The following is a 27,091-nucleotide window of genomic DNA, read 5'->3' as shown; positions in this document are numbered from 1 at the left end:
CATTTAAAAAGAAAACTATAATAGTACCTCAATGATAAGTGTGTCAATCCCTGAAGAGTACTGAATTTTGCTCTTTCATGTCTTTTTGCACTTGAACAGTCAAAAACTGTTTGGGCAAAGTACAGTTGGGTGAACATAAACAGTTTTGGGAATATCAGATGTACCTATATCAGTGTATAGGATATGTGTATTATTAGAGAAATTATTACTTAATGCATTACAATTTAACTAAATTAGATTTTAGTCGACTAAAACAAAAACAATTTCCGATGACTAAAATATGACTAAAAATAAATGGCATTTTAGTCAAAAGACTATGACTAAAAGTAAATCAAAATTTGCTGTCAAAATTAACACTGTCAGTTGTGGGATTTTGTAGCTCAGTAGATAAATTAATCAGCAACTGCATATTAAATATGATTTTTTTTTGGTCCAGCAGTAATGTTTTGTCTTTGAAAATGACAGTTTCTAATTTGCCTTTATATAACTACAATATTTAACCACCCTTCAGAAAGACACGCCTGTTGGGCTGCAGGGAGTGTTCAGTGTGTTCAGGATCATAATTGTTTGTGTAATTACACACTCCACACCTTTAAAAAACCATATACTATATACATGAACATGAAAGCGAGTTACAAGACACTGCTTCTTATGTTACAGCAGTTTCCTGAGGTTTGTGTTATTGCTGAGAGAGTCCCTTTCTGATCTGAGATCAGCCCACACAACACACAAGTTCAGCACTGTAACCATGACAACACACCCTGCACTCCCACGCCTCACCGTTTTCCCTTCATTCTGGCCGGATTGCTTTGTAAAACACTTTCCGAGGATCCCAGAAATTAAACACATCACATATACTACTAAAACTAAAAGACATATGGGGTGCGTCTCAATCAGCTTCCTAGGTCGTGAAAATGAATTCAGGCACTGGTAAGGACAAGAAAGGACACACACATTGGGACACTGATGACTATTTCCGGCGACGTGACAACACCCTCATCACTACTGGTATTTATGAACAACAGCAGAGCTGATATCTTTATTCTATCATTTGTTAATGTTATTTAAAGACACTTAATGCTCATTATATATACGTGCAACATTTAAGCTGTAAATAAACGATAAATGTTAGCTAGATTATGTTCATTACCTGCCTAGCGATGCATGTTTGTGTCTATGTGCCCTGACTAGTGAACTAGGGAGCAGATTGAGATGCACCTATAAGGATTACTTGAATTCCCTCTGAGACAGAAACAAGTCAGGAAAAAAGCTGATTTTTTGAGAAGGTTCTTCTGAGAGAGTGAGTTTAGTGATCCCATAAACAAAATCATGAACCTGTAAATGAGCATTATAGGACCGCTCATAAATAAATCACACAATGCTATCGTATGACTTCACAAGCGTTACATAAACTAATTCTGCTTTTGCAGTCGTCACCACTATGAACTGTCATAGTAAAAGAGCTGTGCGATTCCTCAAAATATCTTTTTTATTTCAGAAGTAGAAAAAGTAAGCATCCGATTAGAAGGAAAAACGCAACTCACCGAACTGAAACTGTTCGTTGTCCATTAGCCGAATGGACGCTGGAGCACATCTCTGAAACGAGAATAAAGAAATGAAATAAGCTCAGACAGAAACAGATTAATAGATAGAGGCGTATAATGAGCCTCTCCTACACTTTTATTAACATTATTATTGCTCAGCCAGTATTTTTGTTGTTGTTGTTGTTAGGAAACACCTACAGTACAGATGATATTCCAATTAAAATATAACCCGTTTTATTTAAAGGCAGCCTTGGGCAAAGACAAACGGATGGAGGAGCAGTGTAGGTCCTGAACAGCATAATCAATAATTTCATTTTAAGTTTGGATCACAGTTTGTTTATGGACTAATAAGAAGCAGTGCTGTACAGAACGCCAACACTGCGCTCATCAATAACGGCTACATCAGCAGCAGCGCACAGACTAATGAGAAGGCCAGATCTGAGGCCATTAGCCCGAGTCTGAGCAGAGCTCCGGGTTCAAACGCCGCCTCATTCAACATGCACTCTTCAATAAAGCTTCTTTACCGGCATCAGTCTTCATTTTGACAGCAAATTTTCATTTTCATTTAGTTTTAGTCATAATCTTTTGAATAAAATGCCATTTAGTTTTAGTCATCTGAATTTTTTTGCTTTAGTCTAGTTTTAGTCAACTAAGGCCTGGTTCTACAGACGGGGCTTAGATTAAGCCAGAATTAGGCCTTAGTTTAATTAGGGCATTTAAGTAGCTTTTATAAACGTGCCTTGGGAAAAAAACAACAACAACAACAAAAAAAAAAAACATTACTGATGTGAATCTTGAGAAAAACAATGGCTCTGACATATTTCAAGATATCTCAGTACAAGTTGCTTTCAGTTAAAACAGCTCAAACATGCATTTTAGTCTGAGGCTTAAGCCTTGTCTGTGAAACTGGAGGCATATATCATTACATTTTAGTCAACTAAAATCTAACAGTCAGTTAATAAGAAACAAAAAAAGAGCAAATAAATACAATGGAATAAAGATACAGGTATAGTATTAAGGTAAGATATACTACCTTATACCTACAGAAATTGAATAATCAAACGTAAAATAACAGTGCATGCATTGTCTCCCTTGTATAAATCCTTATTAAAGATACTAAAGTTATTCAGTCAAGAGCAGTGAGTGATTTTCTCTTTATCTTTTGTTGTTTGAGTTTACATTTAGGTCCCAGACAGCAGTTTATTAGACTACTGTCACTTTAAGAACTAATGCACGGATCCAGTGAAACAGTTCCCAACAGTTTACTATCACATAACCGACTGTTTAAATGAATATTCACCAAAACAGGCACTAGGATGTGTATTTTTGTGTGTATTTGCCCTTTCGAGCACGATAAGACATAAAAGAAAACTCAATTCAGTACTCGTGCGCTGTCAGAGAGGCGGCTTTCTGTGTGAGCGTTTCATGTATGTGCACCGTCCCGAATTGAGATCTCTTTCACGTCTTCTTGTGTTTGGATAATTTAAAATTGCTTTATTGTTTAAATTGGCACAAACAGGTGCAAATGCATGATAAACTCTGTCAATTGTCCCGGGCCATCATGCAGTCCTTCGTCGAGCCCTGTATTCTACATTTATTTGCGTTCTCACGGGGATCGTTACGGTTTACAAATGGCCTTGTTTTCCTTGACATCAAATATGAAATTTATACCTGTCTGTTTTTCTTTTTCTTTTTTTTTAATGTTTTAAAAGATACTGAGCGTGTATATGACTTTCTTATTTCTGATGAACACAATCAGAGAAATATTAATAAATATCCTGATGCATCCAAGCTATTAATCCGCCAGGTAGATCAAAGAGATTAATTGTGACTGAATCTCTTCCCAAAATCGTCCGTCCATAACATTTTCATCTCGTTCTTATTTGCTGACGAAAAGGTCAATCGATTTTTGTTATAGATTTTGTCATCACAAACTGGTTTTTATTTAGTTATCTCGTTTTCATCTGTGAAAAAATTCATATACACCTAGGATGGCTTGAGGGTGAGTAAAGCTTAGGCTAATTTTCATTTGAAAGTGAACTAATCCTTTAAACAATTAGTTCCCAGACGAGGAATAAGGGTCTTATCTAGAGAAACCATCACTCATTTTCTTAAAAATAAATAAATAAATAATGTAAGTTTTAACAATAAATGCTCATCTTGAACTAGCTCTCTTCTTCTTCTCTATTTGAATTCCAGCAGTGTAGATGCTGCTAAGTGTATTACTGCCCTCCACAGGTCAAAGTTTGAACTAATTGTTATATACTTGCACTAGCATATTGTATCTGACAATTTAGTTCAAACTTTGACCTGTGGAGGGCAGTAATACACTTAGCAGCATCTACACTGCTGGAATTCAAATAGAGAAGAAGAGGAGAGCAAGATGAGCATTTATGGTTATTAATTTTTTTAAAAATTTAGAAAATGAGCGATAGTTTCTCTAGATAAGACCCTTATTCCTCGTCTGGGATCGCTGTAAACTGTAATTTGGACCTTCATCCGTTTGGGCTCCATTGAAGTCCACTATATGGAGAAAAATCCTGGAATGTTTTCATCAAAAACCTTAATTTCTTTTCCACTGAAGAAAGAAAGAAGTGAACATCTTGGATGATATGGGGGTGAGTAAATTATCAGGAAAATTTAATTAGAAAGTGAACTAATCCTTTAACACTGATTGGCATTGATGGTTCCATGAAGAAACTTTAACATGCATTGAATCTTTCCATTCCACAAATGGTTCTTTACAGTGGAAAAAAGTTATTCAGATTAAAATGTTCTTGACGCTCAATAAAAATGGTTCTTTTAAGAACTGATCACTGAAAAGTGACCCAAAATGTTTCTTCTATGGCATCACTGCAAAAAAAAAAAAAAAAAACCCTCACAATTTGTAATAGTGTACTCACACATATCTTCAAAACGATGCTTTTCTTGAAAATACATGTGATAACAGTTGTCAAATGTACAGTACATAGTGAATTCAGCACATTATATAAGGCATGGTGATTTCATGAGCACCAATTTAGCATATTAAAATGATATACACACATTATAAAATCTGAAACCTAACAGAATATCACTAGAAAATGAAGTTAGCCTGACCACAGCGGGGTTAGTTTTTAATCAGTCACATGTAGGCCTGTACTGACCTGTCTGGCCACCTCTCTCAGGCACGCCACACCCTGCTGGAAGTTTGGGAAGACAACAGAGCCGTACTTCTGATACTCAGGAATGGGTCGGATCTTCATTGTAACTTCAGTCACCACTCCCAGAGTTCCTAAGGAGTGAGACACATATACACCATTGGCATGAGTGTGAACAGACGGGAGCATTGTGGTCATAAAGAGCATCACAGCAGTTTTCAAATGAGGTTTGATCTGATTCACTATTACTGTAACAAACACAAGGGCTAAAAAATGTGTGCGATTTGTATTTGAATAGTCCTTAACATCAACCAAAGGATTTAATCAGTCAGAGAGCTGTTCGCAGCACACACACACACACATATGAAAGGAGCCCCTGACTCTCTGCAGGAGATCTGCATGTTCATTTTCACCTGAACGCTCAAGTTTCTCCCACTACAAAAGGAAGCAAAGAGATTTACAGACTGTGCGTTCTGTGACATAAAGCAGGTCAGTATCAAACGACACACTGGGGGGAGAGCAGAGTCACCGAGGGCCCGGCGCAGCAGGCTTCCTGTCCCAAACCAGCGTGACCTCTGACCCCTGCGGGAAACCCTGTGTCTGCTGCTCTGAGTCTGGGCTTCTAGACTCATTACCGAAAGCCCAAAGCAAGCGAACACATATGAATGTGTAACAGTCCTGTGGAGAGTTTATACGACCCATCATTGAGACCGTATGCTGGATGAAGCTTTATGAGCAGAACATACCTCAGCATCAAAACGCCACTCATCCTCACCCTTCACTTTCTGCACTAAAATGCTACAGTAAAAACCTGGTTTAACTGCAAGTTACCTTACCATATACAGTGTAAATGGCTTAACATTACATCATATGTAATTTTACTTGTGTAATATGTAATATGGTCAAATCTATGGTTTTTGGAAGTAAAAAGTATGAATTACCATGTGATTTATAGTGAAAAACAGTCAAAAATAAATGGTTTAACATCACATTATATGTAATTCTACTGTAAAATACTGTCAAATTTATGGCTTTTGGAAGTAAAATCTATGAATTACCAAATGGAGAAAAACAGTAAAAATAACTGGTTTAACGTCGTATTTGTAATTTTACTGTAAAATATTGTCAAAATGTTTTTTTTTAAGAAAAATATGAAATACTCTATAATTAATGGTGAAAAACAGTAAAAGAAAATGGTTTAATGTTGCATTATACAGCATTTAATTTTATTTTAAATTTTTGGTTTTTGGAAATAAAAATTATGAATTGCCATATAATTAACAGTGTCAAAACAGCAAAATTAAATGGTTTAACATCACATTATATGTAATTTTACTGTAAAATACTGTCAAATTTTTGGCTTTTGGAAGTAAAATCTATGAATTACCAAATGGAGAAAAACAGTAAAAATAACTGGTTTAACATCGCATTTGTAATTTTACTGTAAAATACTGTCAAAATGTTTTGTTTTTTTTTTAAGAAAAAATATGAAATACTCTATAATTAATGGTGAAAAACAGTAAAAGAAAACGGTTTAATGTTGCATTATACAGCATTTAATTTTACTTTAAAATGTTTTGGTTTTTGGAAATAAAAATTATGAATTGCCATATAATTAACAGTGTCAAAACAGCAAAATTAAATGGTTTAACATCACATTATATGTAATTTTACTGTAAAATACTGTCAAATTTTTGGTTTTTGAAAGTAAAAACTATGAATTACCATAAGGAGAAAAACAGTAAAAGTAACTGGTTTAATGTCACATTTTACAGTATGTAATTTTACTTTAAAATGCTGTCAAATTTTTGGTTTTTGGAAATGAAAAACTATGAACTGTCATATCAGGACATTTCCTGAATCACACATCATATATGATTACATTTCAATTGTTTTGTTTCTTCTTATTTTTGTTATCAGTAATGTAAATTGGATTATTTTATTACAATTTAGTTAATATTTTTGTTTATTTATATACAAATACTGACCATGTTTTAAAGACAGGCCATTTACAAGGAACTGATTCATCGTGCGGTTTTCTACTGTACCACGTGTGTTATTATGGTAGTAAGTCATTTTAAGGTACAAAGCAGTTTTTGGTAGTTCAAGTATCTTCATATATTAACATTATATCATTTAATGAAATATATGTTTACAAAGTTTAAAAAATACCATCCCCTGAAATATTATCTCTCTGGTATTGTCTTCTTTTTTTTTTACTGGATTGTGAATTTCTGGCAACAACAGGTGCGTTTTTTTATCATAAATTTAACAGGATATTTTTTACAGTGATCATACAACCACTGCATATAACAAGGATGGGTTCAGGTTAAATACTGAACTTCTGTTCCACCATCCCAGTACAGTACGGATATTCCTTTAAACATTACAAAAACCCGCTTTACCATCAAACACACACACCTCTAAAGATCTCCTGACCGCCGTAAAAACAACAACAATAATTCTGTCATCTGAACTTTAGCGTGTCAGAGGGGAAAAGGTGAAACGTGTCCTTCTTTAGCAGCTAAATGCCCCTGACATTACAAAGCCATTAAAGAAGCCAGATGTCCCTCCTAATGGAATCATGAATGTTTAATTAATGCAGATTAATCCTGGGAAACAATCATCCTCCCACAAAGAATTCATATGAGCCGTAAAAAGCTGCAGAACATTTTGCTAAATACAATGGTTATGGCCCATTTTCATCACTTCAGGGCTTCGTGAATGGCTTAATGAATTTTTAGAGAGACAAATTAATTTCCTTTGAATAAGGTTGATACTTTTAAACAGAATCATGGCACGTGAAAAATATCAAGCACATACTTCTGACCTGTTGCCCTCTCTGAGGAGAGTCTGTATGTATGTATGAGAAACATTACCACATGTCATACACTAAGCTAAACATGTTTCTCCGCCCCCTACTGGCTAACAGGGACACCTAAATATAGTCTCAGTCTCAAGTTTTATTTGAGGTAAACTACAGGTTCATTGCTAGAAGAGCTTAATTTGCTTAATTATCCATGGTATCATCTAGATGTATCTGCCTCTAAATGACACAAAATTAATTGTGGCTGGTCACTTTACATGTTGGTTTGACAGTCTCTTGCTGTATAACTGTATGGTTATTGCCTAGGAAAAAAAAAAATGCAGACTGGACAAGACTTTGGGATGCTCTGTGAGAGTCCCAAATAGGGCAATATGACCTTAGATAAAGTCCAGTACAACAAAAACTTTGCGTTACGACTCTCTCTGATAAAAAGGACTGTTTTTGAAATCCTAAAGTGACTGACACAATTCAGTACAAACACCCTTTAGCCTGCTTATCACTACCAGAGACACAACTTCAGTGTGCACAATGAGAAGAGGATGCTTTGTGTCATCAAACTGAAGTCTAGAGAATCTGTGCCTGACCTTCAATCTAATGAATCCTTGAAGACTCATGATTAAACCTGCTTAATCCAGAGAAAGAAATGCTCGTTGTCATGAATACAAAAGCACTGTGACAAGATACTTCAGACTGAGATATTCAAAGCATCTACCGGCCCAAAGCATACTTTGGTTTTACGTGTACAGTAGAGTATGCATACAGTACATGTAAACGTCAGCATCACCATAATACGTGTGTAGCCCTTTTTTCTTTCTTTTTTTTAACTGCACACACTTTGTAAGCATGCTCCTTGCCCTACTTAGTTTGTCCACGAGGTGGCGACACTTGCTCGGCCCATCGTTTCATAGTTAAAAATGAAACCGAAATAGACGGAACAATAAACTACTGGAGAACACAACAACAGACACCCACAAGTATCTGTGTGAAGGGATTTAGAGATTTGCAACTCTAGTTTAAATTAGTACAAAGATATTTTTTATCGTAACTTCTGAAAGAAATCATATGGAAGATTGTTTCCGCTACAGAATAAAAAAATTAAAAAAAGTTAATTGTAACATTTTATCTCACAATTCTGAGAAAAAGAATTACAGAATTGCAGAATTCTGAAATCAGAGTTGCAGTTGAAAATTATAAAGTCAAAATTGTGAGATAAAAAGTCCCAATCACCTTTGTTTATTCCGTGGCGGAAAAAGGCTTCCTAAAAATAGCGCAGACACTGGATGAGGATGAAACTTTCTAGTGTGCATGTGTCGAGTGCCTGTGTTCAAGCATGCCATCAAATGAAGTATACTTTGAAAGGTTATGTGTTCAGTTGTATGCATTTGCTAAGCATGTGCGTCAAAACTGAAGTACACTTTAGGCTTTAGTCGGTGCAGTTTTTTTTGCCATTGTTTGCCTCTATTTAGATATTGTTTTATTTAATTATTTAGGGGACAGCATCAGGAAGAACCACAAGTTGGGATTCAAACTCAGGTCACCTGAAGCACAATTGCAAACAAAAACATGTCATTTCACCTCAAAATAAAAAGATGGAATTGAGAAATTTTACATAAAGAAAATAAGATAAGCCTCTGATTCCCAGAGTGAATATGCAAAGTTTTAGCTCAAAATACTCCACTGATAATTTTTTTATAGCATGTTAAAAAACGTAACTTTTTGGGTGTGAGCAAAAACACACCTGCTTTCCAGATGAGGGCGAAGCTTTAACAACTCATACAACAACAAAACAGGACAATCTCACGCACTGAAAAGCATCATTTACTCACCCTTAAAGGTGCCATAGAATTGAAAATTTAATTTACCTTGGCATCGTTGAATAACAAGAGTTCAGTACATGGAAATGACATACAGTGAGTCTCAAACTCCATTGTTTCCTCCTTCTTATGTAAATCTCATTTGTTTAAAAGACCTCCAAAGAACAGGCGAATCTCAACATAACACAGACTGTTACGTAACAGTCGGGATCATTAATATGTACGTCCCCAATATTTGCATATGCCAGCCCATGTTCAAGGCATTACACAAGGGCAGCCAGTATTAACGTCTGGATCTGTGCACAGCTGAATCATCAGACTAGGTAAGCAAGAAAGAACAATAGCGAAAAATGGCAGATGGAGCGATAATAACTGACATGATCCATGATATCATGATATTTTTAGTGATATTTGTAAATTGTCTTTCTAAATGTTTCGTTAGCATGTTGCTAATGTACTGTTAAATGTGGTTAAAGTTACCATCGTTTCTTACTGTATTCACGGAGACAAGAGAGCCGTCACTATTTTCATTATTAAACACTTGCAGTCTGTATAATGCACAAACACAACTTCATTCTTCATAAATCTCTCCAACAGTGTGTAATGTTAGCTTTAGCCACGGAGCACTATCAAACTCATTCAGAATCAAATGTAAACATCCAAATAAATACTATACTCACATGATCTGATGTATGCATGACGAACATTTTGTGAAGATCCATTTTGAGGGTTATATTAGCTGTGTGAACTTTGTTTATGCACTGTTTTATAGTTGAGAGCTTGTGGACGGGGAGCATGAGGATTTAAAGGGGCCGCAGCCTGAATTGGCGCATATTTAATGATGCCCCAAAATAGGCAGTTAAAAATTAATTTAAAAAAAAATCTATGGGGTATTTTGAGCTGAAACTTCACAGACACATTCAGGGGACACCTTAGACTGATATTACATCTTGTGAAAAAGCATTCTAGGGCACCTTTAAGTTGTTTCTTTCTTCTGCTGAACACAAAAGAAGATATTTTGAAAAATACTATGGAAGTCAATGGGGTCCAAACAACTGTTTGGTTACCCATATTCTTCAAAATATCTTTTTTTGTGTACAGCAGAAGAAAAAAAAAACTCATACAGGTTTGGAACAACTTGAGAGTGAGTAAATGATGACAGAATTTTTATTTTTTGGGTGAACTATCCCTTTAATAGTCAAGAAATGTCAAAGTATATCTTTGAGGTGAAATATGACCCTGACATGTTTTTGACAGGTTTCTTGAGATTCAAGGTTTCTTGAGGTTTCTTGAGACATTTCAGATACATTCCTCACACACAATGTGTCCGTACCTTCTGAGCCCATTATGAAGTGATGTATGTCGGGGCCAGTGGACATGCGGGGCCCCAGACAGCTCTTCTCAATCACTCCTCTAGGGGTCACCATCTTTATATGCACCACCTGGGAACACACCAGATCACAGGTAACATGAAGGACCTACAACTTCACAAGATTGACGTGGATAAAACGCATCTGAAGTGTGTGGGGTGAACTTTTGAATGAGCTTTGTATGTTTGTGTAGACATACCAGGTCCTCAATGTTGCCATAGATGTTCTTCTTCATGCCCGAGGCGCGCGTCGCCACCCAGCCGCCCAGAGAACTGAACTCCATGGAGTCCGGCTCGTGGCCCGTACAGTAACCATGCTCATTCAACTACACACACAGACAAAACACAAACAACCTCAGAGATTTAGTGGACCCCTGATGGCCACGTGGTCTAACGCTACCATACAGGGGGGGTTTGTAAGTGATTTGCATTCTTTTTGAAACACAAAGGTGGATTTCACCGTAAAACAAATCTGAATCTTGCTTGGGGCAACAAAAATTATATATAAAAAACCCTGGATAAACAAAGCAGCTGGTGAACAGATGTTGAACATCATCGCTGTTACAACATCATGTATTTTAGCACAGCTGGATCACTGTATTGACCAATCAGCATCCACGATGTCAGTTTCATAATAAAATGTGACTGTCAATAAAACACAACAGCCTCACAGGAAATGCATTTCTGGATAAAGAAGCCTTATGGAGCGTTACAGACGCGTTTCCTGCGGTCAGACTCTCAATATGGAGGTGTGAGCGTGACAGCCGTATACCTGTGAGAGAGCTGATGGACTTATTGATCAGCCTCAGATAAAACACACGTTCCTTGTGATTTTATTAAGCAAACCCCCGAGAGACACAAACACACTTTAATGTTCCACCATCTGTCCTGCATCCCTTCACACCAACACACACACACACACACACACTGTGATGGGCTGATTGTGATGCATCTCACACACACAATACTACACCACACCAGCAGCACCAGTGCCATTTTTCGACATTAGTTTGATGGGACCATCTGCTGTGTGTTTGTGGACAGACAGGAAGACACAAGCAAACGGCCTGTTTTTACCCGTCAGCATGAACATGAATGTCGGGTTTCCATGTTTTAAGGGACTTTCCATAGACATAAAGATTTTTATACTGTACAAACTGTATCTTCTCTTCCCTAACCCTAGCTCTACCCCTAAACCTACCCATCACTGAAAACTTTCTGCATTTTTACATCACTTAGTTTGATTTAAAAGCAGTTTTCTTCATGGGGACCAAAAATGTCCCCATAAGCTCAACAACTTCTGGTATTACTATCCTTGCAGGGACATTTAGGGAATACCTGAACCACACTCACATATACATAAATACTTAGGAAAGGGCAGAAAGCTCTTTGCTCTGCACTGAAATGTTTGTGAAATCAGTGTGTGGATCAATGACCTGTCTCTCCAGATCCTGCCCGATGATTCCAGCCTCCACATGAGCCGTTAGATTCTTCTCATCAATCCACAATATTCGGTTCTAAACAAAAGGAACAAATAGCAGAAGACAACAGGTCACTCAGGGAATCCTCTCGTTGTAACATTTGTCAGTCAAGATGAGAACTCTTTACACATGAATAGGGTAAAATAAGGTTCGAAACAAACTATTAAAAAAAATTTTTTTTTTCCGTTTTTATTTATTTTTGCAACCCTGTTACCAAAATGTTTCAAGTTATAGTTTAAATGAGGGTTTCGAAGTATATTTAGAAACATTTTGTTTAATCTTGTTATTGTCTAACAATAAACACAGAAAAAAACATCACGATTAAACAGAGAAAAACCTGAATTGGTAACAGGGTTAGAACAAAATCTTGGTAACAGAGTTGAGTGGTTGAGCTCGCTAAATGCAGTCCAATTTTTGAAAATAAAAGAGAAAATGGAATGAAAGTATGTTGGAGATGGATATACACTAACATTTGAATTTGTGGTCGGGTTTGCTGCATTTATTTGATCAAAAATACAGTAATATTGTGAAATATAATTACCAATTAAACTAAGTGTTTTCTATATGATTATATGTTAAAGTGTAATTTATTCCTGTGATCAAAGCTGAATTTTCAGCATCATTACTCCAGTCTTCAGTGTCACATGATCCTTCAGAAATCATTCTAATATGATGATTTGATGATCAAGAAACATTTATGATTATTATCAATGTTGAAAACAGTTGTGCTGCTTCATATTTGTGTGGAAACTGTGATACATGTTTTAGGATTCTTTGATGAATAAAAAGTTCAATAAACAGCATATAGTTGAAATAGAAATCTTTTATAACATTATAGATGTCTTTAATGTCACTTTTGATCAATTTAATGCATCCTTGCTGAATAAAAGCATTCATTTCTTTAAAAGAAAAAAAAATGACCACAAACCTTTGAATTATAGTATATGTTGAATGTTATAAAGCTTTGTTAATTAAAAACACATCAGTGTACATTAATGTTGCACTTTAAAACAAATGCAAGTCAATGCAAATCAAAAAATCAAGAACACATCAATGTTCAGAAACACTTCTTCCATTATGAGAACACCCTCAACAAACACCTGTGATCGAACATGACTCTAAAACCACCTAATTATAACAGCATCCTTAGGACTGACTATTCGATCACAGCAGTCATTCAGGAAACACACAGACTAGGTTTGCAAATCTCTAGTATACACAACAAATACAGGACAAAAACTATGGCAAGCCGTTTCGACTTTTATTCATTCTCAAGATATGAATTCTTGATATCAGAAATTACATTTCCATTAGTAAAAACTAATAAATTAGTAGAATTCTTGATATTTTAGCAATTGTATTTTCACTAGTGAAATGTCACCATAGGCTGCCATTCAGATTCAATTGTTGATATCAAGAATTGATTTCTTACTAAATTTCACATATCAGAAATACAATTCTTATTAGTAAAAAAAAAAAAAAAAATCGAAATTTTTGATATCATTAATTACACTGTTACTAGTAAAAATGCCAATTTTTGATATGAAGAATTCAATTGGCACTAGATGAAACATCAGTTCTCGATATCAACAATTGAATTGCTACTAGTAAAAATGTTCATTTTTGATATCTGAAAAAGTATTTGTGATATCAGTATAATTTCAGATATCTAAAATGGCTTTCTTACTACTAACAATCACATTCATGATATCAGAAACTAACATTGTCACTAAAGACAACCAAATTATTGATATAAAAAATTAACAATGTTACTAGTAGCAATTAAATTGTTGATATCAAGAATATATATTTGCACTAAGTAATCAGTGATATCAAAATTTGCCATTGTTACTAGTGGAAATGTAATTCCTAAAATATCAAATTCATATCCTGAGAAAAAACAGTGTATGTGCATATGACCCAAGACAGTAAAATGTGAGACACAATGCAAAAGGAAAACTACAATACAGTAGACAATGGATTATAAACACAAAATATAGCTGCGAGCAGCGATGGCGGGCCCAAGCCCGGTGGCACCGCCACCCCGGTGGCTTCAGGGCAACTGTGCACAGCGGGCAATAGGCACTTAAAACGGTTAAACATCAAAGGACTATGTCAAATTCACTCCACATTTACTGCACTACAAGGTGCCACTATAGAGCCCCTCCTCCCTGCCCATTTTCAAAGGATTACATGTGCCAAGTTTTAACATTATTCTGATGAATTTTGAAGCAAATCAGGTAAAAATAAGAGGGTGATCTCAATGTATGCTGAAAGTGACACATTTTCTGCTTCCAGTTGGTGGCGCTATGACTTTGAATCACAATAGTCACATCCATGTGATCAGCCTTGTACAACGAAGACTAAGCCGAAGTTTCATCAAAATCAATTAATGTATGCAGAAGTTATAACACTTTGTTTCCCTTTTCTTGCCATAAATTCGTTGCCTCGCCACGGCCAAACCGTTTGAGATATCCAAAATCCGTTTGCAATTAAACAACTTCAATGTGTTAGCAACAAGTTAAAAAAAGCTTGGTGTAAATTGGATAAACCCTGTAGGAGTAGTAGTATAAAATTCATAGCCTGTTTTTTCAAAAAATTAACATTCAAACCAAAATAGCTGACTTCCTGTTGGTCGGAGCTAATGAATGTAAATTAGAAAATTGTCCGGCTTGATGAGAACAATATGTGTACCAAGTTTGGTGACTGTAGGAAAAACAAACCCCCCCACTTTTGTCAAAAGGTGGCGCTACTGAGCCCCTCCACCACGCCCATTTCTATGGCTTTGTCCATGTCTACTGGTTGACAATATTGATGTGTGTGTCGAGTTTCATGCAATTTGAAGCATGTTAAGAGCCTCAAAAACACTCAAGAATATTATTACAGTTTGACCTGTTGCCATGGCAACAATATTTCAAATATCAAAAATCCTGTCATAGGTCTACATCTGCTGTGTATTGACATTACACTGATGAAGTTTGAAGCAAATCAGGTAAAAATAAGAGGGTGATCTCAAAACATTTCAAAAAGTGATACACTTCCTGCTGCCAGTTGGTGGCGCTATAACTTTGACTCACAATAGTCACATACATGTGATCAGACTCCTATAACGAACACACTTGTGAAGTTTCATAAAGATCAATATATGTATGCAGACGTTATAACACATTTCCTGTTTCCTTTTTCTCGCCATAAATTCGTTGCCTCGCCACGGACAAACCGTTCGAGATATCAAAAATCCCCTGGCAATTTTTAATCATCAGTGTCTTGACTTCATGCTGACCGAGTTTGGTGGCGATCGGATTAATCGTCTAGGAGGAGTATATCAAATTCCAGAGCATGCGTTTTTCAAACAACCCTTAATAGCTGACTTCCTGTTGGCGTGACGTTTAACTTAGAGCACGAAAGTTGTTCGGCCCGATGAGGTCTATATGTGTACTGAGTTTCATACTAATACGTGCAAGCGTGTTTAATATATGGACCAAATTTTCAGACTTTTTTCAAGGGGGCGCTGTCGAGCCCCCCTGCCACGCCCGGGTACCAGCCTCTCCGGCGTCCTAATGGCCGCGGATTCCAATGTGTGTGCCAATTTTCAAGAGTTTTTGAGCATGTTAAGGCCCCCAAAAAGCCCCGGAAGACGGAAAAAAAAAAAAAAAAAAAAAAAAAAAAAAATAATAAATATAGCTGCGAGCAGCGATGGCGGGCCCAAGCCCGGTGGCACCGCCACCCCGGTGGCTTCAGGGCAACTGTGCACAGCGGGCAATAGGCACTTAAAACGGTTAAACATCAAAGGACTATGTCAAATTCACTCCACATTTACTGCACTACAAGGTGCCACTATAGAGCCCCTCCTCCCTGCCCATTTTCAAAGGATTACATGTGCCAAGTTTTAACATTATTCTGATGAATTTTGAAGCAAATCAGGTAAAAATAAGAGGGTGATCTCAATGTATGCTGAAAGTGACACATTTTCTGCTTCCAGTTGGTGGCGCTATTACTTTGAATCACAATAGTCACATCCATGTGATCAGCCTTGTACAACGAAGACTAAGCCGAAGTTTCATCAAAATCAATTAATGTATGCAGAAGTTATAACACTTTGTTTCCCTTTTCTTGCCATAAATTCGTTGCCTCGCCACGGCCAAACCGTTTGAGATATCCAAAATCCGTTTGCAATTAAACAACTTCAATGTGTTAGCAACAAGTTAAAAAAAGTTTGGTGTAAATTGGATAAACCCTGTAGGAGCAGTAGTATAAAATTCATAGCCTGTTTTTTCAAAAAATTAACATTCAAACCAAAATAGCTGACTTCCTGTTGGTCGGAGCTAATGAATGTAAATTAGAAAATTGTCCGGCTTGATGAGAACAATATGTGTACCGAGTTTGGTGATTGTAGGAAAAACTAACCCCCCACTTTTGTCAAAAGGTGGCGCTACTGAGCCCCTCCACCACGCCCATTTCTATGGCTTTGTCCATGTCTACTGGTTGACAATATTGATGTGTGTGTCGAGTTTCATGCAATTTGAAGCATGTTAAGAGCCTCAAAAACACTCAAGAATATTATTACAGTTTGACCTGTTGCCATGGCAACAATATTTCAAATATCAAAAATCCTGTCATAGGTCTACATCTGCTGTGTATTGACATTACACTGATGAAGTTTGAAGCAAATCAGGTAAAAATAAGAGGGTGATCTCAAAACATTTCAAAAAGTGATACACTTCCTGCTGCCAGTTGGTGGCGCTATAACTTTGACTCACAATAGTCACATCCATGTGATCAGACTCCTATAACGAACACACTCGTGAAGTTTCATAAAGATCAATATATGTATGCAGACGTTATAACACATTTCCTGTTTCCTTTTTCTCGCCATAAATTCGTTGCCTCGCCACGGCCAAACCGTTCGAGATATCAAAAATCCCCTGGCAATTTTTAATCATCAGTGTCTTGACTTCATGCTGACCGAGTTTGGTGGCGATCGGATTAATCGTCTAGGAGGAGTATATCAAATTCCAGAGCATGCGTTTTTCAAACAACCCTTAATAGCTGACTTCCTGTTGGCGTGGTGTTTAACTTAGAGCACGAAAGTTGTTCGGCCCGATGAGGTCTATATGTGTACTGAGTTTCATACTAATACGTGCAAGCGTGTTTAATATATGGACCAAATTTTCAGACTTTTTTCAAGGGGGCGCTGTCGAGCCCCCCTGCCACGCCCGGGTACCAGCCTCTCCGGCGTCCTAATGGCCGCGGATTCCAATGTGTGTGCCAATTTTCAAGAGTTTTTGAGCATGTTAAGGCCCCCAAAAAGCCCCGGAAGACGGAAAAAAAAAAAAAAAAAAAAAAAAAAAAAAATAATAATAATCCTTAGAAGAACAAGAGGGCCCTGCGCGAATTTTCGCTTGGGCCCTAATAATCCTTAGAAGAACAAGAGGGCCCTGCGCGAATTTTCGCTTGGGCCCTAATAATAATCCTTAGAAGAACAAGAGGGCCCTGCGCGAATTTTCGCTTGGGCCCTAAAAAAAAAATAATAATAATCCTTAGAAAACAAGAGGGCCCTGCGCGAATTTTCGCTTGGGCCCTAAAAACAGACTAGTTAAAATGATTCGAACACGCTAGAATGAGAGAGAGAGTGAGATTTAGATTAAAGTGCACTGTGAGCGTGTTCTCAGGACTCAAACCACACGTCAAACTCGTTCACTGCCGGTAAACTCAGCCCACATATCTGAGCTTAGTGAGTCAGGACCGAGAGGTCACTGTATGTGTTTGTGTGTGTGTGTGTGTGTGTGTGTGTGTGTGTGTGTGTGTGTGTGTGTGTGTGTGTGTGTGTGTGTGTGTGTGTGTGTAAACCACAGCAACACAAACCGCTGCAAACCATCTCGTCTGACATAGTGTGATGACCTGTAATAATCGTGGCTTTCCTCTGGTGAAAAATCAGCACATTTCCTCAAGTGAACAACAAAAACACACACACACAGGCACAGCTTCCCTACAGCTCATGCTTTAGCTGGTGTGTGTTTCAGGCACTCTGACTATCACGCTGGTTTTGTCCCACAGGGGTTAAATGCTCTTCAGGAAACCAAAGTTAGCTCCGCCCCTCAGCTATCAATCACGCCACTGCGCTCATAAAACAACCGCGCTTATGACTCACTGCCTTTCATGTGGATGACCCCATGACCCCCAAAACAGGCCAGCCAAGGTCAGAGCAGCAGATGAAATATGCGGAGAAGGGAACACGAGAGAGAAACGAAAGAGAGGGGAGAAGGAGAGCAGAACGAAGCGGTAGACAGTACAGAGAGAGCTCTGTATGTATGTACATTTAATATGTGCACCATAAACACACACACACACACACACAGGTGCTGAATGAGTGTCGGTATGTCACGCCTGCATGTGTTGCTGTAAACACTCACCATCTGAGATGTGTCTAAAGAAACAATGGAGCGAGTCTCCTCACGAGGGCACTCTAGAGCACTGGACACACTCGTACCACCTGATCCAGAAACAGAAACAGAGATTGTATGGAGTCAAATTAATGCCTTAAAGTTTTGCACAAAAATAAAGTTTTGCAAAACACAAAAAAGAATTGAGCAATAAAAAAATGTTTTGCAAACAAAAATAAAGAATTGCAAAGGAAAAATAAAGTATTGAGCAGAAAAAAATAAGTTTTGCAAACAAAAATAATAAATTGCAAAATAAAATAAAGTAGTGCAAAAATAAAAATATAATCAATTACAAAAATCAATGACAGCTGTAATCCTATTTTATCTTTGCCACATATTTTTCATGCTCAAACCTACTAAATCATTTGCAACACTCATTTTATTCTGCGTTTCAGTCAAGCGTGCGCTCACGATACTGGTTTTCTTTTGCGCTGCACTTTTCTGTGCGGATCTCTTTATGGCGCTGGTTTGACGTGGGGGTGGAGTCAAGAAACGGGGGCACGCCCCCGCGAAATGCATTGGAGGGGAACGTAATCAGCGACAGGTGAAATAATTCTTTGACATGGTTAAAAATAATGAATGGTTTGTTTTTGTTGGTTTGTTTAGCATATGTTGTCGCCAATTACGACCCCCTCCAATGCTTTTCTTATAGTAATATGACCTGTTGTGCTCTGTCTCACTGCCTGTATCCACTTTTGTGTCCTTAAACATTCGTTTTTTGGGGTCGACAGCTTATAAAAACTTATTTCTGGGTTTTTTAGCTTGTTAGCTGTACACCTTGTCACACAGCAGCTTTTAGGCATTGTTCTGTTTTTTGTAATGAGTCAGAAAAGACAAGGAGGCAGCCTCACGCAATACAAAGTCAATGGAGACGGTTGGATTGATTTTTCCCCCGGTTGGATTGTTTTTCCCCCGGTGGGCATGGTTTTCAGATTATAATAAATGCGCTCTGTCTCTATGCTTGATCTGTTCTGTTGCGATCTGCGTCTCCTGTCGATGACGTGTTTCGCGGGGGCGTGCCCCCGTTTCTTGACTCCACCCCCACGTCAATCCAGTGCCATAAAGAGATCCGCACAGAACAGTGCAGCGCAAACGAAAGCCGGTATCGTGAGCGCACGCTTGACTGAAACGCAGAATAAAATGAGCGTTGCAAATGATTTAGTAGGTTTGAGCATGAAAAATATGTGGCAAAGATAAAATAGGATTACAGCTGTCATTGATTTTTGTAATTGATTATATTTTTATTTTTGCACTACGTTATTTTATTTTGCAATTTATTATTTTTGCTTGCAAAACTTATTTTTTTCTGCTCAATACTTTATTTTTCCTTTGCAATTCTTTATTTTTGTTTGCAAAACATTTTTTTATTGCTCAATTCTTTTTTTTGTTTTGCAAAACTTTATTTTTGTGCAAAACTTTAAGGCATTAATTTGACTCCATAAGATTGGTTTAGTATTATAAGGATCTGGAGAGAAGCTCTCTAGAGTATCTGTTCTCCTCAGAAACGTCAAATCTACTTCACACAATTTTACAACATTTTATGATTAGAAATAAAAAATGTAAACATATAAAATCTTTAAATAAAAATACCACAATTATTTTCTGAATAATTAATTAAAATACATGCAACTATATTCTGTTAAAACACTAATTTTCTGTCACATTTAGACAGCCAAGCACAATTTAAGAATAATAAGTATTTAATGGGTTTAGGTTCATGTTCTGAATACTTTGTTAAAATTATTAAATAAACTACACTAACATTCAAAAGTCTGAGGTTTTTGAAAGTCTCTTCTGCTCACCATGGCTGCGTTTATTTGATCAAAAATAGTAAAATATTATTTCATTTAAAATAGCCGTTTTCCTTGTGAATATACAGTAAAATGTAATTTATTCCTGTGATCAAAGCTGAATTTTCAGCATCATTACTCCAGTCTTCAGTGTCACATGATCCTTCAGAAATCATTCTAATATGATGATTTGATGCTCAAGAAACATTATCATCAATGTTGAAATTATTAATATTGCTGCTTAATATTTTTGTAAAGCCATGATTTCCACAAAACATGTTTCTCCAGTATTATTTGACAAAGTTCAAAAGAACATTTATTTGAGATAAAGACATTGTCTTTACTGTCACTTTTCATTAATTTCATGCAAACTTGCTTAATAAACATTCATTTCTTAAAACAAAATCTCACTGACTGCTAACATTTGAACACTAGCGTACATCAATAAGTCTTTAACTGTAAATTCACAATAAAAGTAACCTAAAGACATTCATTTTGTCATTTAATTCATGTTATTTTCATTTGATTGTGTTCAAAGAGAGAAACACGCTAAACAAACTAGATATATAAGAGACTTTTTATCTTGTCTTAATGACACAAACAATATATAAGATGATGATGCTGATATAAAAATATTCTGGAACTACTGTTATCATCATCTCAGACGAGAGAATGATTGGGCGTCTCACACCAAAAGTTCACAGAGACCCTCCAACCCATGTTGAGAAGCATCTGGACGCTCCTCTGGGAGCATCAGATGTGTGTGTTTAAGGAAGTACTCGCCTCCGTAGGGTATCAAGCAGACGTTGTGTTTGCAGGCCAGATCCACGATCTTCTCCACATCACTGTGACAGCCTGCCGAAACAAAATCACCATTATAATACACTGAAATTATTCATACCACTTTCACATCTTAACAAACAACCCTTACGCTTAAAGTACCGTTCAAAGGTTTGGGGTCGGTATAATTTCTTAACGTTTTTTTTTTTTTTCTCTCTTTCAGGAAATTGCAATACTTTTTTTTTTTTTTTCAGGATTAATTGATTAATTAATATGCATGTCTCAATACCCTATGGTTCAGAATACACAATACTCTCCATCACATTTCTTAGTAAAAGACAATATTCAGTTACTGTGATGTAAACCGGAATGTGATTATATCCAGTGGGATTTGATTGGACGGTGAATACATGTCATTTCAGAAGCAGAGACAGTGACTTTTCTTCAAGATTATGAAAAAGAGGATTGTGTGAAGGAGACTGAGGGTGAACCCTGGATGACCGGATGGACGTGGAGGTAGAGGAGAGAGAATGTTCTGGACGGAGGCGTATAAAGAGGAGGAACATGATTTGCTGGCCGCTTGGGTTTTCTCCTAATCAAAGCTCAGCCGTTAATCAGAGATGCTGAAATGGGTGCTGTCAGGAATCCACCAATCAGAGAGCAGCCAGAGTCTCACTGGATGGCCGACGCCCCTTTCCCTCTAATTAAAGCGGGTCCTCATGAATATTAATCAGCACACTGACGCATTAAACTGGATCGTAACCCTTTGCAGTCACTCACTCGGCCAAACCACCATGTCGGGCACGCGTCCGATCCTCCCCTCGCGCAGGGCAAAGATCTCATGCAGGCAGTGACCTGAGGAAGAGAGAGAGAGAGAGAAGAAACACTGTCAGAAAGACAGAAAAATCCAGCTAAAGTACTTGACAGTGAACTGAACCAAAATAAACAATCTGAATAATATGATTTATTTACTTGAGGCACCATGTAAGATGTAATAGAATTAATGTGCTAATTAACAAACTAATAAATATACCATTTAAAAGTTTGGGGTGAGTATGATTTTTTTTAAAGAAATTACTACTTTTATTGAGCAAGGGCATATTAAAGTGATCAAAAGTGACAGTAAAAACATTTATAATGTTGTTAAAAACAAACAAATCACGGTTTCCGCACAAATATGCAGCAGCGCAACATTGACAATAATCAGAAATGTTTATTGAGCAGCAAATCAGCATATTAGAATGATCTCTGAAGGATCATGTGACACTGAAGACTGGAGTAATGATGCTTTGATCACAGGAATAAATTACATTTTAACATATATTGACATAGAAAACAGCTACTTTAAATTGTAATAATATTTCACATTATTACTGTTTTTACTGTATTTCTGATCAAATAAATATAGCTTTGGTGAGCATTAGAGATATCTGTATAATGAATAATAAATGAAATGACTAATTTCCATATAAAAGTTAAATTAATTAAATCTTTAATTAAATTAAGCTACAAAAATACATATTTTTTCTTATTACAAATTTATTTCTATCACAATCTTACAAAAAAAAAAAAAAGAATTTATTTCACCTCTAAATCAAAAGAAAATCAAAACTAAAATAATAAAATAATTATAATTTGCATAAACAAACCCTATTTTAGGACCATTTTTGCATTGTCACATTTAATCAAGACATGAAAATATTCTGAATTTCTTTATGAAACAAATTTCCCACGGGTGAAATATGTGGTATAAAATTCTTATGCATGCTTGGAAAATTGACAAACTGTTGTAGAATGAAACTAGTTTCTGCCAGACACAAAATTCCTTACCATGCGCTCGGAAAACCCGGTCCTCCGGATCATGTGACATGGACACACCCGCTGCTTTCAGATCCTCCATGAAGGGCTCGTTCAGGTTGGGAGGCGCGACTGCAGTTAAATTCAGAGTGGGCTAGAGGAAGACACACACACACGGCGTATTAAACACACAATCACACAACACAAGAGTCTGGTGCACAGCAGGACAAAGCACACTGGACTCACTGTGGCAGGAGATTTGTGCTGTAAACTGGCTCCAAACGTGCCCTCAAACCAGTCCTTCAGACTGGGTAAAATCAGCCCACTCAACCGATACCTGAAACCAACAAAACACACACATCAAAAGAAACGGTTTCATGAGTGCAAAACTGTATCGTTTCCTTAAACGCAGACAAAACTGTCTAACTCTGCACTGCCCATGTCAGTCTATACAAAACATGTAATATGTGAGTAAATGCTGACTTTAACAATAACTAGTTCATGTCTACTTTACTGTTATTATAGGCGTTTTTGGAAACACAAATAAAAATCCAGTTATTTTCTTCTATTTGGATCTTTCTTTTATTATTTTAGTTCTTAAATTGAATTGTAAACAACTAATAACTTAAATCTATTTAATAAATAAAATCAATTGAAGCTATTAAATCTATCAAACTCACTCTCTGACCTTATTCTGTGGGATGAGCTTGTGTTCAGTTGCAGCAGTGCAGATTTCAGCCACTAGATGGCATGAGCGCATCACACTCAACTATGAAAACACTGACCTCACCACAGAAGAGGTGAACACTCTTACCAACCAGTGTAAATATATGTTAAATATTTAATACCAAAGTAAAATGATATTACATAACAGCATTATATAAAACAAAACAAAAATTACGTTTTCACAGAAATATTAAACAATGGTCATAACCACTATTAAAGGATTAGTTCACTTTCCTATTAATTTACTCACCCCCATGTCATCCAAGATGTTTATGTCTTTCTTTCTTCAGTGGAAAAGAAATTAAGGTTTTTGAGGAAAACATTCCAGGATTTTTCTCCATATAGTGGACTTCACTGGGGTTCAACGGGTTGAAGGTCCAAATGTCAGTTTCAGTGCAGCTTCAAAGAGCTCTACATGATCCCAGATGAGGAATAAGAGTCTTATCTAGAGAAACCATCGCTCATTTTCTACAAAAAATAAAAATATACATACTTTTTAACCACAAATGCTCCTCTTGCACTGCTCTGTGATGCGCCACGCATTACGTAATCATGTCGGAAAGGTCACGCGTGATGTAGGCAGAAGTACAGATCCAGTGTCTACGTTAAGTGCAAAGACTAAGTCAAACGTCCTTTACAAAAAAGGTAAAACAATGATGTCGGACGATTTTGAAGTTGGATGAGAAAATTTTCGCCCTACTGCAGTACTTCCACCTACGTCACGCTTGACGTTTACAACATGATTATGTAATGTGTGGAACATCACAGAGGAAGACGAGCATGTGTGATTAAAAAGAATATACATTTTTATTTTTTTTTTTAGAAAATGAGCATTCGTTTCACTAGATCAGACTCCTATTCCTCGTCTGGGATCATGTAGAGCTCTTTGAAGCTGCACTGAAACTGACATTTTGACCTTCAACCCGTTGAACCCCAGTGAAGTCCACTATATGGAGAAAAATCCTGGAATGTTTTCCTCAAAAACCTTCATTTCTTTTCGACTGAAGAAAGAAAGACATGAACATCTTGAATGACATAAGGGTGAGTAAATTATCAGGACATTTTCATTTGAAATGAACTAATCCTTTAATAACTTAGTACCATTAATAATTGAGCATCAAATCATCATATCACAGTGACTTCTGAAGGGTCATGTGACACTGAAGACTGGAGTAATGATGCTGAAAATAGCTATTTTAAAACTTCGTCTTGGTGTCATCTTGTGCACACCTATGATTCTGTAGATTTCTTTTCATGTGGTAAAATCATTCCACGATGTTTGAGTGTTTTAACATATAGACATGCTCTTTGAACGACTTTTATGTGTTAAGGAGGCTTATGCCAGAGAGACGACATCATCTGTGTGTGTGTGTGTGTGTGTGTGTGTGTGTGTGTGTGAGATGAAGCAGCGCCGCTCTGTCTGTACGAGTACACAGTGTGTGTCTGCAGGTCCTTGAGACTGCACTTAAGGAGCACGCTGTGGTAAACATCTCCGTCCAGACTGTCTTGAGTGCCTGTGTGAACACTGTGTGAAACTCTTGTGTGCTAAAGAGCACTATAGCGATGTTTAGAACGAACAATGACACGTTTCAAAACACAACAATTCACAAAATCGACAGCGCATAGCTAGACATTCCCATGAACGTGTCACAATATAGAAAATATTTGTTAAAAGTGCCCCATGAAGTCTCCTTCAGCAGGTTTACATGCATCCCAAATTTTTTTAAATGTTCTCATAATATTCATTGCAGCATCAGCTCTTTTCTCTCAGCGTCTGAAACAGTTCAGACTCTCTAAACCCCGCCCTTCCGAGAGCCTGCTTTGCTCTGATTGGTCAGATGGTCCAGTCTGTTGTGATTGGTCTGCTCTGAGTCTAATTCGTATTTGTTTGTTGCATCATACTCACCGTTTGCCTGTGAACTCTGCTTGACCCTTTTTATTAAACAGGAACCTCGAGTCACTGTAACCCCAGCCATTCCACTTCATGACCTCCTGCCTGAAAGAAACAGAGGCCACGAGTTTACATGCCGTTTAACAATATCAATGACACGCAACCTTTATCTATATAAAATATACTGATACTACACATGCGTTCGCTTTCCCAACTGCTAAAAGTTCACTTAAGACAGAAATAACTAACTGTGAATCCTTGCCAAGACGGGCATCTTTTGTGTATTTGACCATTTAAGCCCAATAAGCCAAAAAAAAAAATAATAATTATAATAAAAAAAAAAAAATTGGTACTCATGAGCTGATAGAGACGCAGCTTTATGTGTGTGCACTTGGAGTACATTTGGGTTTGAAACGTTCCACCATGTCACATTGTCCTTAAGTTATGAAACCTCTCGCTGTGGATGTCATCACTAAGGGTTTTCTTAACTCGAGGGCCTCTTGCAACAGGCTCCTGGTGGCTCAGGTCCCAAAGTCCAGTCGCTCAGAAAAATAACCGCACACTTCTCCTGTTTTTTCTCAAACCTTAAGCATGACCAATAGCAATTGTGAGGAATGTCTTAGCAAACAGCAGTAACTAAAGCACACGTTCATTCCTCCAGGACAGAGTGCAGCTGTGATCTCTGGAGCGGAGCGCCTGCTGCGGGACTGTCAGTGTGCAGAAACACGCGAGCGGCTGAACGCAGGATGGAATGCAGGTCTGCTGGTGATCTTCTGACAAACACACACAGTCAAACCCTGAAACTCTAGGTCAGCCACTCAACGCTTCCCTACAGAAAATTAAAGAGCAGACAAAAAAAATGTGACCACTCCAGACCTGACAAGACGACGGAAACAGAGACAAAGAGAGATGCTATCTGAATCAGTTGAAGTAGAACAGTTGATCTACCACAGTGTTTTACCAGAGTCTAATAATAGACGCGAACAAACCCTAAATGTTCCCTCAAAACTTTCAGACTGTGTATTTTCACTCCTGCAAGTGGAAGGGACCAGTCTCATGTTATAAATTATAGGGGTGTAACGATACTCATGACTCACGGTTCGATACGTATTGGGATATTTAGAACAAAATTAAAAAATGAAGCTGAAATTCAAATAGACTTATTTTCAAAACATTCACAATTTTCTTTAAGTTGTATGTACAACTTTGTTGTTCACTTACATGATAAGAAAACCATCTAAAACTCTTTGAATCATCATACTACCCAAACTAACAACTCGACATGGTGAGTTAAATTATGCTTTCACTTCGAGGAGTGCTGCTTTAAAGGGGTCAATCAAATTTTCCTTGAGCTTTTGACATACAAGAGGTCATCATACTATAAGAATATCCTGTAAGTTTTAGAGCTGAAAACTACCTTGTTAGCTTTAATTGACACTAGACCCAGAAAACGACAGGATTTATAAAGTGGGGATCTATGATGTCAAAG

General features: G+C 37.1%; 1 protein-coding gene across 1 annotated transcript in view; it reads right to left on the bottom strand.

The window, feature by feature from the left end:
* The window catches only part of agps (alkylglycerone phosphate synthase), a 58,698-nt gene that overhangs the window by 23,299 nt on the left and 8,308 nt on the right, over positions 1-27,091 (bottom strand). The window contains exons 2-12 of the mRNA XM_048192840.1: positions 25,618-25,707; positions 23,232-23,322; positions 23,019-23,139; positions 21,969-22,043; positions 21,192-21,263; positions 18,589-18,668; positions 12,131-12,211; positions 10,895-11,020; positions 10,659-10,767; positions 4,691-4,818; positions 1,545-1,596 (exon numbers count right to left, since the gene is read on the bottom strand). Coding sequence (XP_048048797.1) covers positions 1,545-1,596; positions 4,691-4,818; positions 10,659-10,767; positions 10,895-11,020; positions 12,131-12,211; positions 18,589-18,668; positions 21,192-21,263; positions 21,969-22,043; positions 23,019-23,139; positions 23,232-23,322; positions 25,618-25,707 — 1,025 coding nt within the window. The remainder of the gene's footprint in view (positions 1-1,544; positions 1,597-4,690; positions 4,819-10,658; positions 10,768-10,894; positions 11,021-12,130; positions 12,212-18,588; positions 18,669-21,191; positions 21,264-21,968; positions 22,044-23,018; positions 23,140-23,231; positions 23,323-25,617; positions 25,708-27,091) is intronic.

Source organism: Megalobrama amblycephala, linkage group LG6 (genome assembly GCF_018812025.1).
Source record: "Megalobrama amblycephala isolate DHTTF-2021 linkage group LG6, ASM1881202v1, whole genome shotgun sequence".
Classification (NCBI taxonomy): domain Eukaryota; kingdom Metazoa; phylum Chordata; class Actinopteri; order Cypriniformes; family Xenocyprididae; genus Megalobrama; species Megalobrama amblycephala.
Note: the sequence above shows the minus strand (reverse complement) of the source record. Positions and strands in the feature narration are given on the sequence as shown.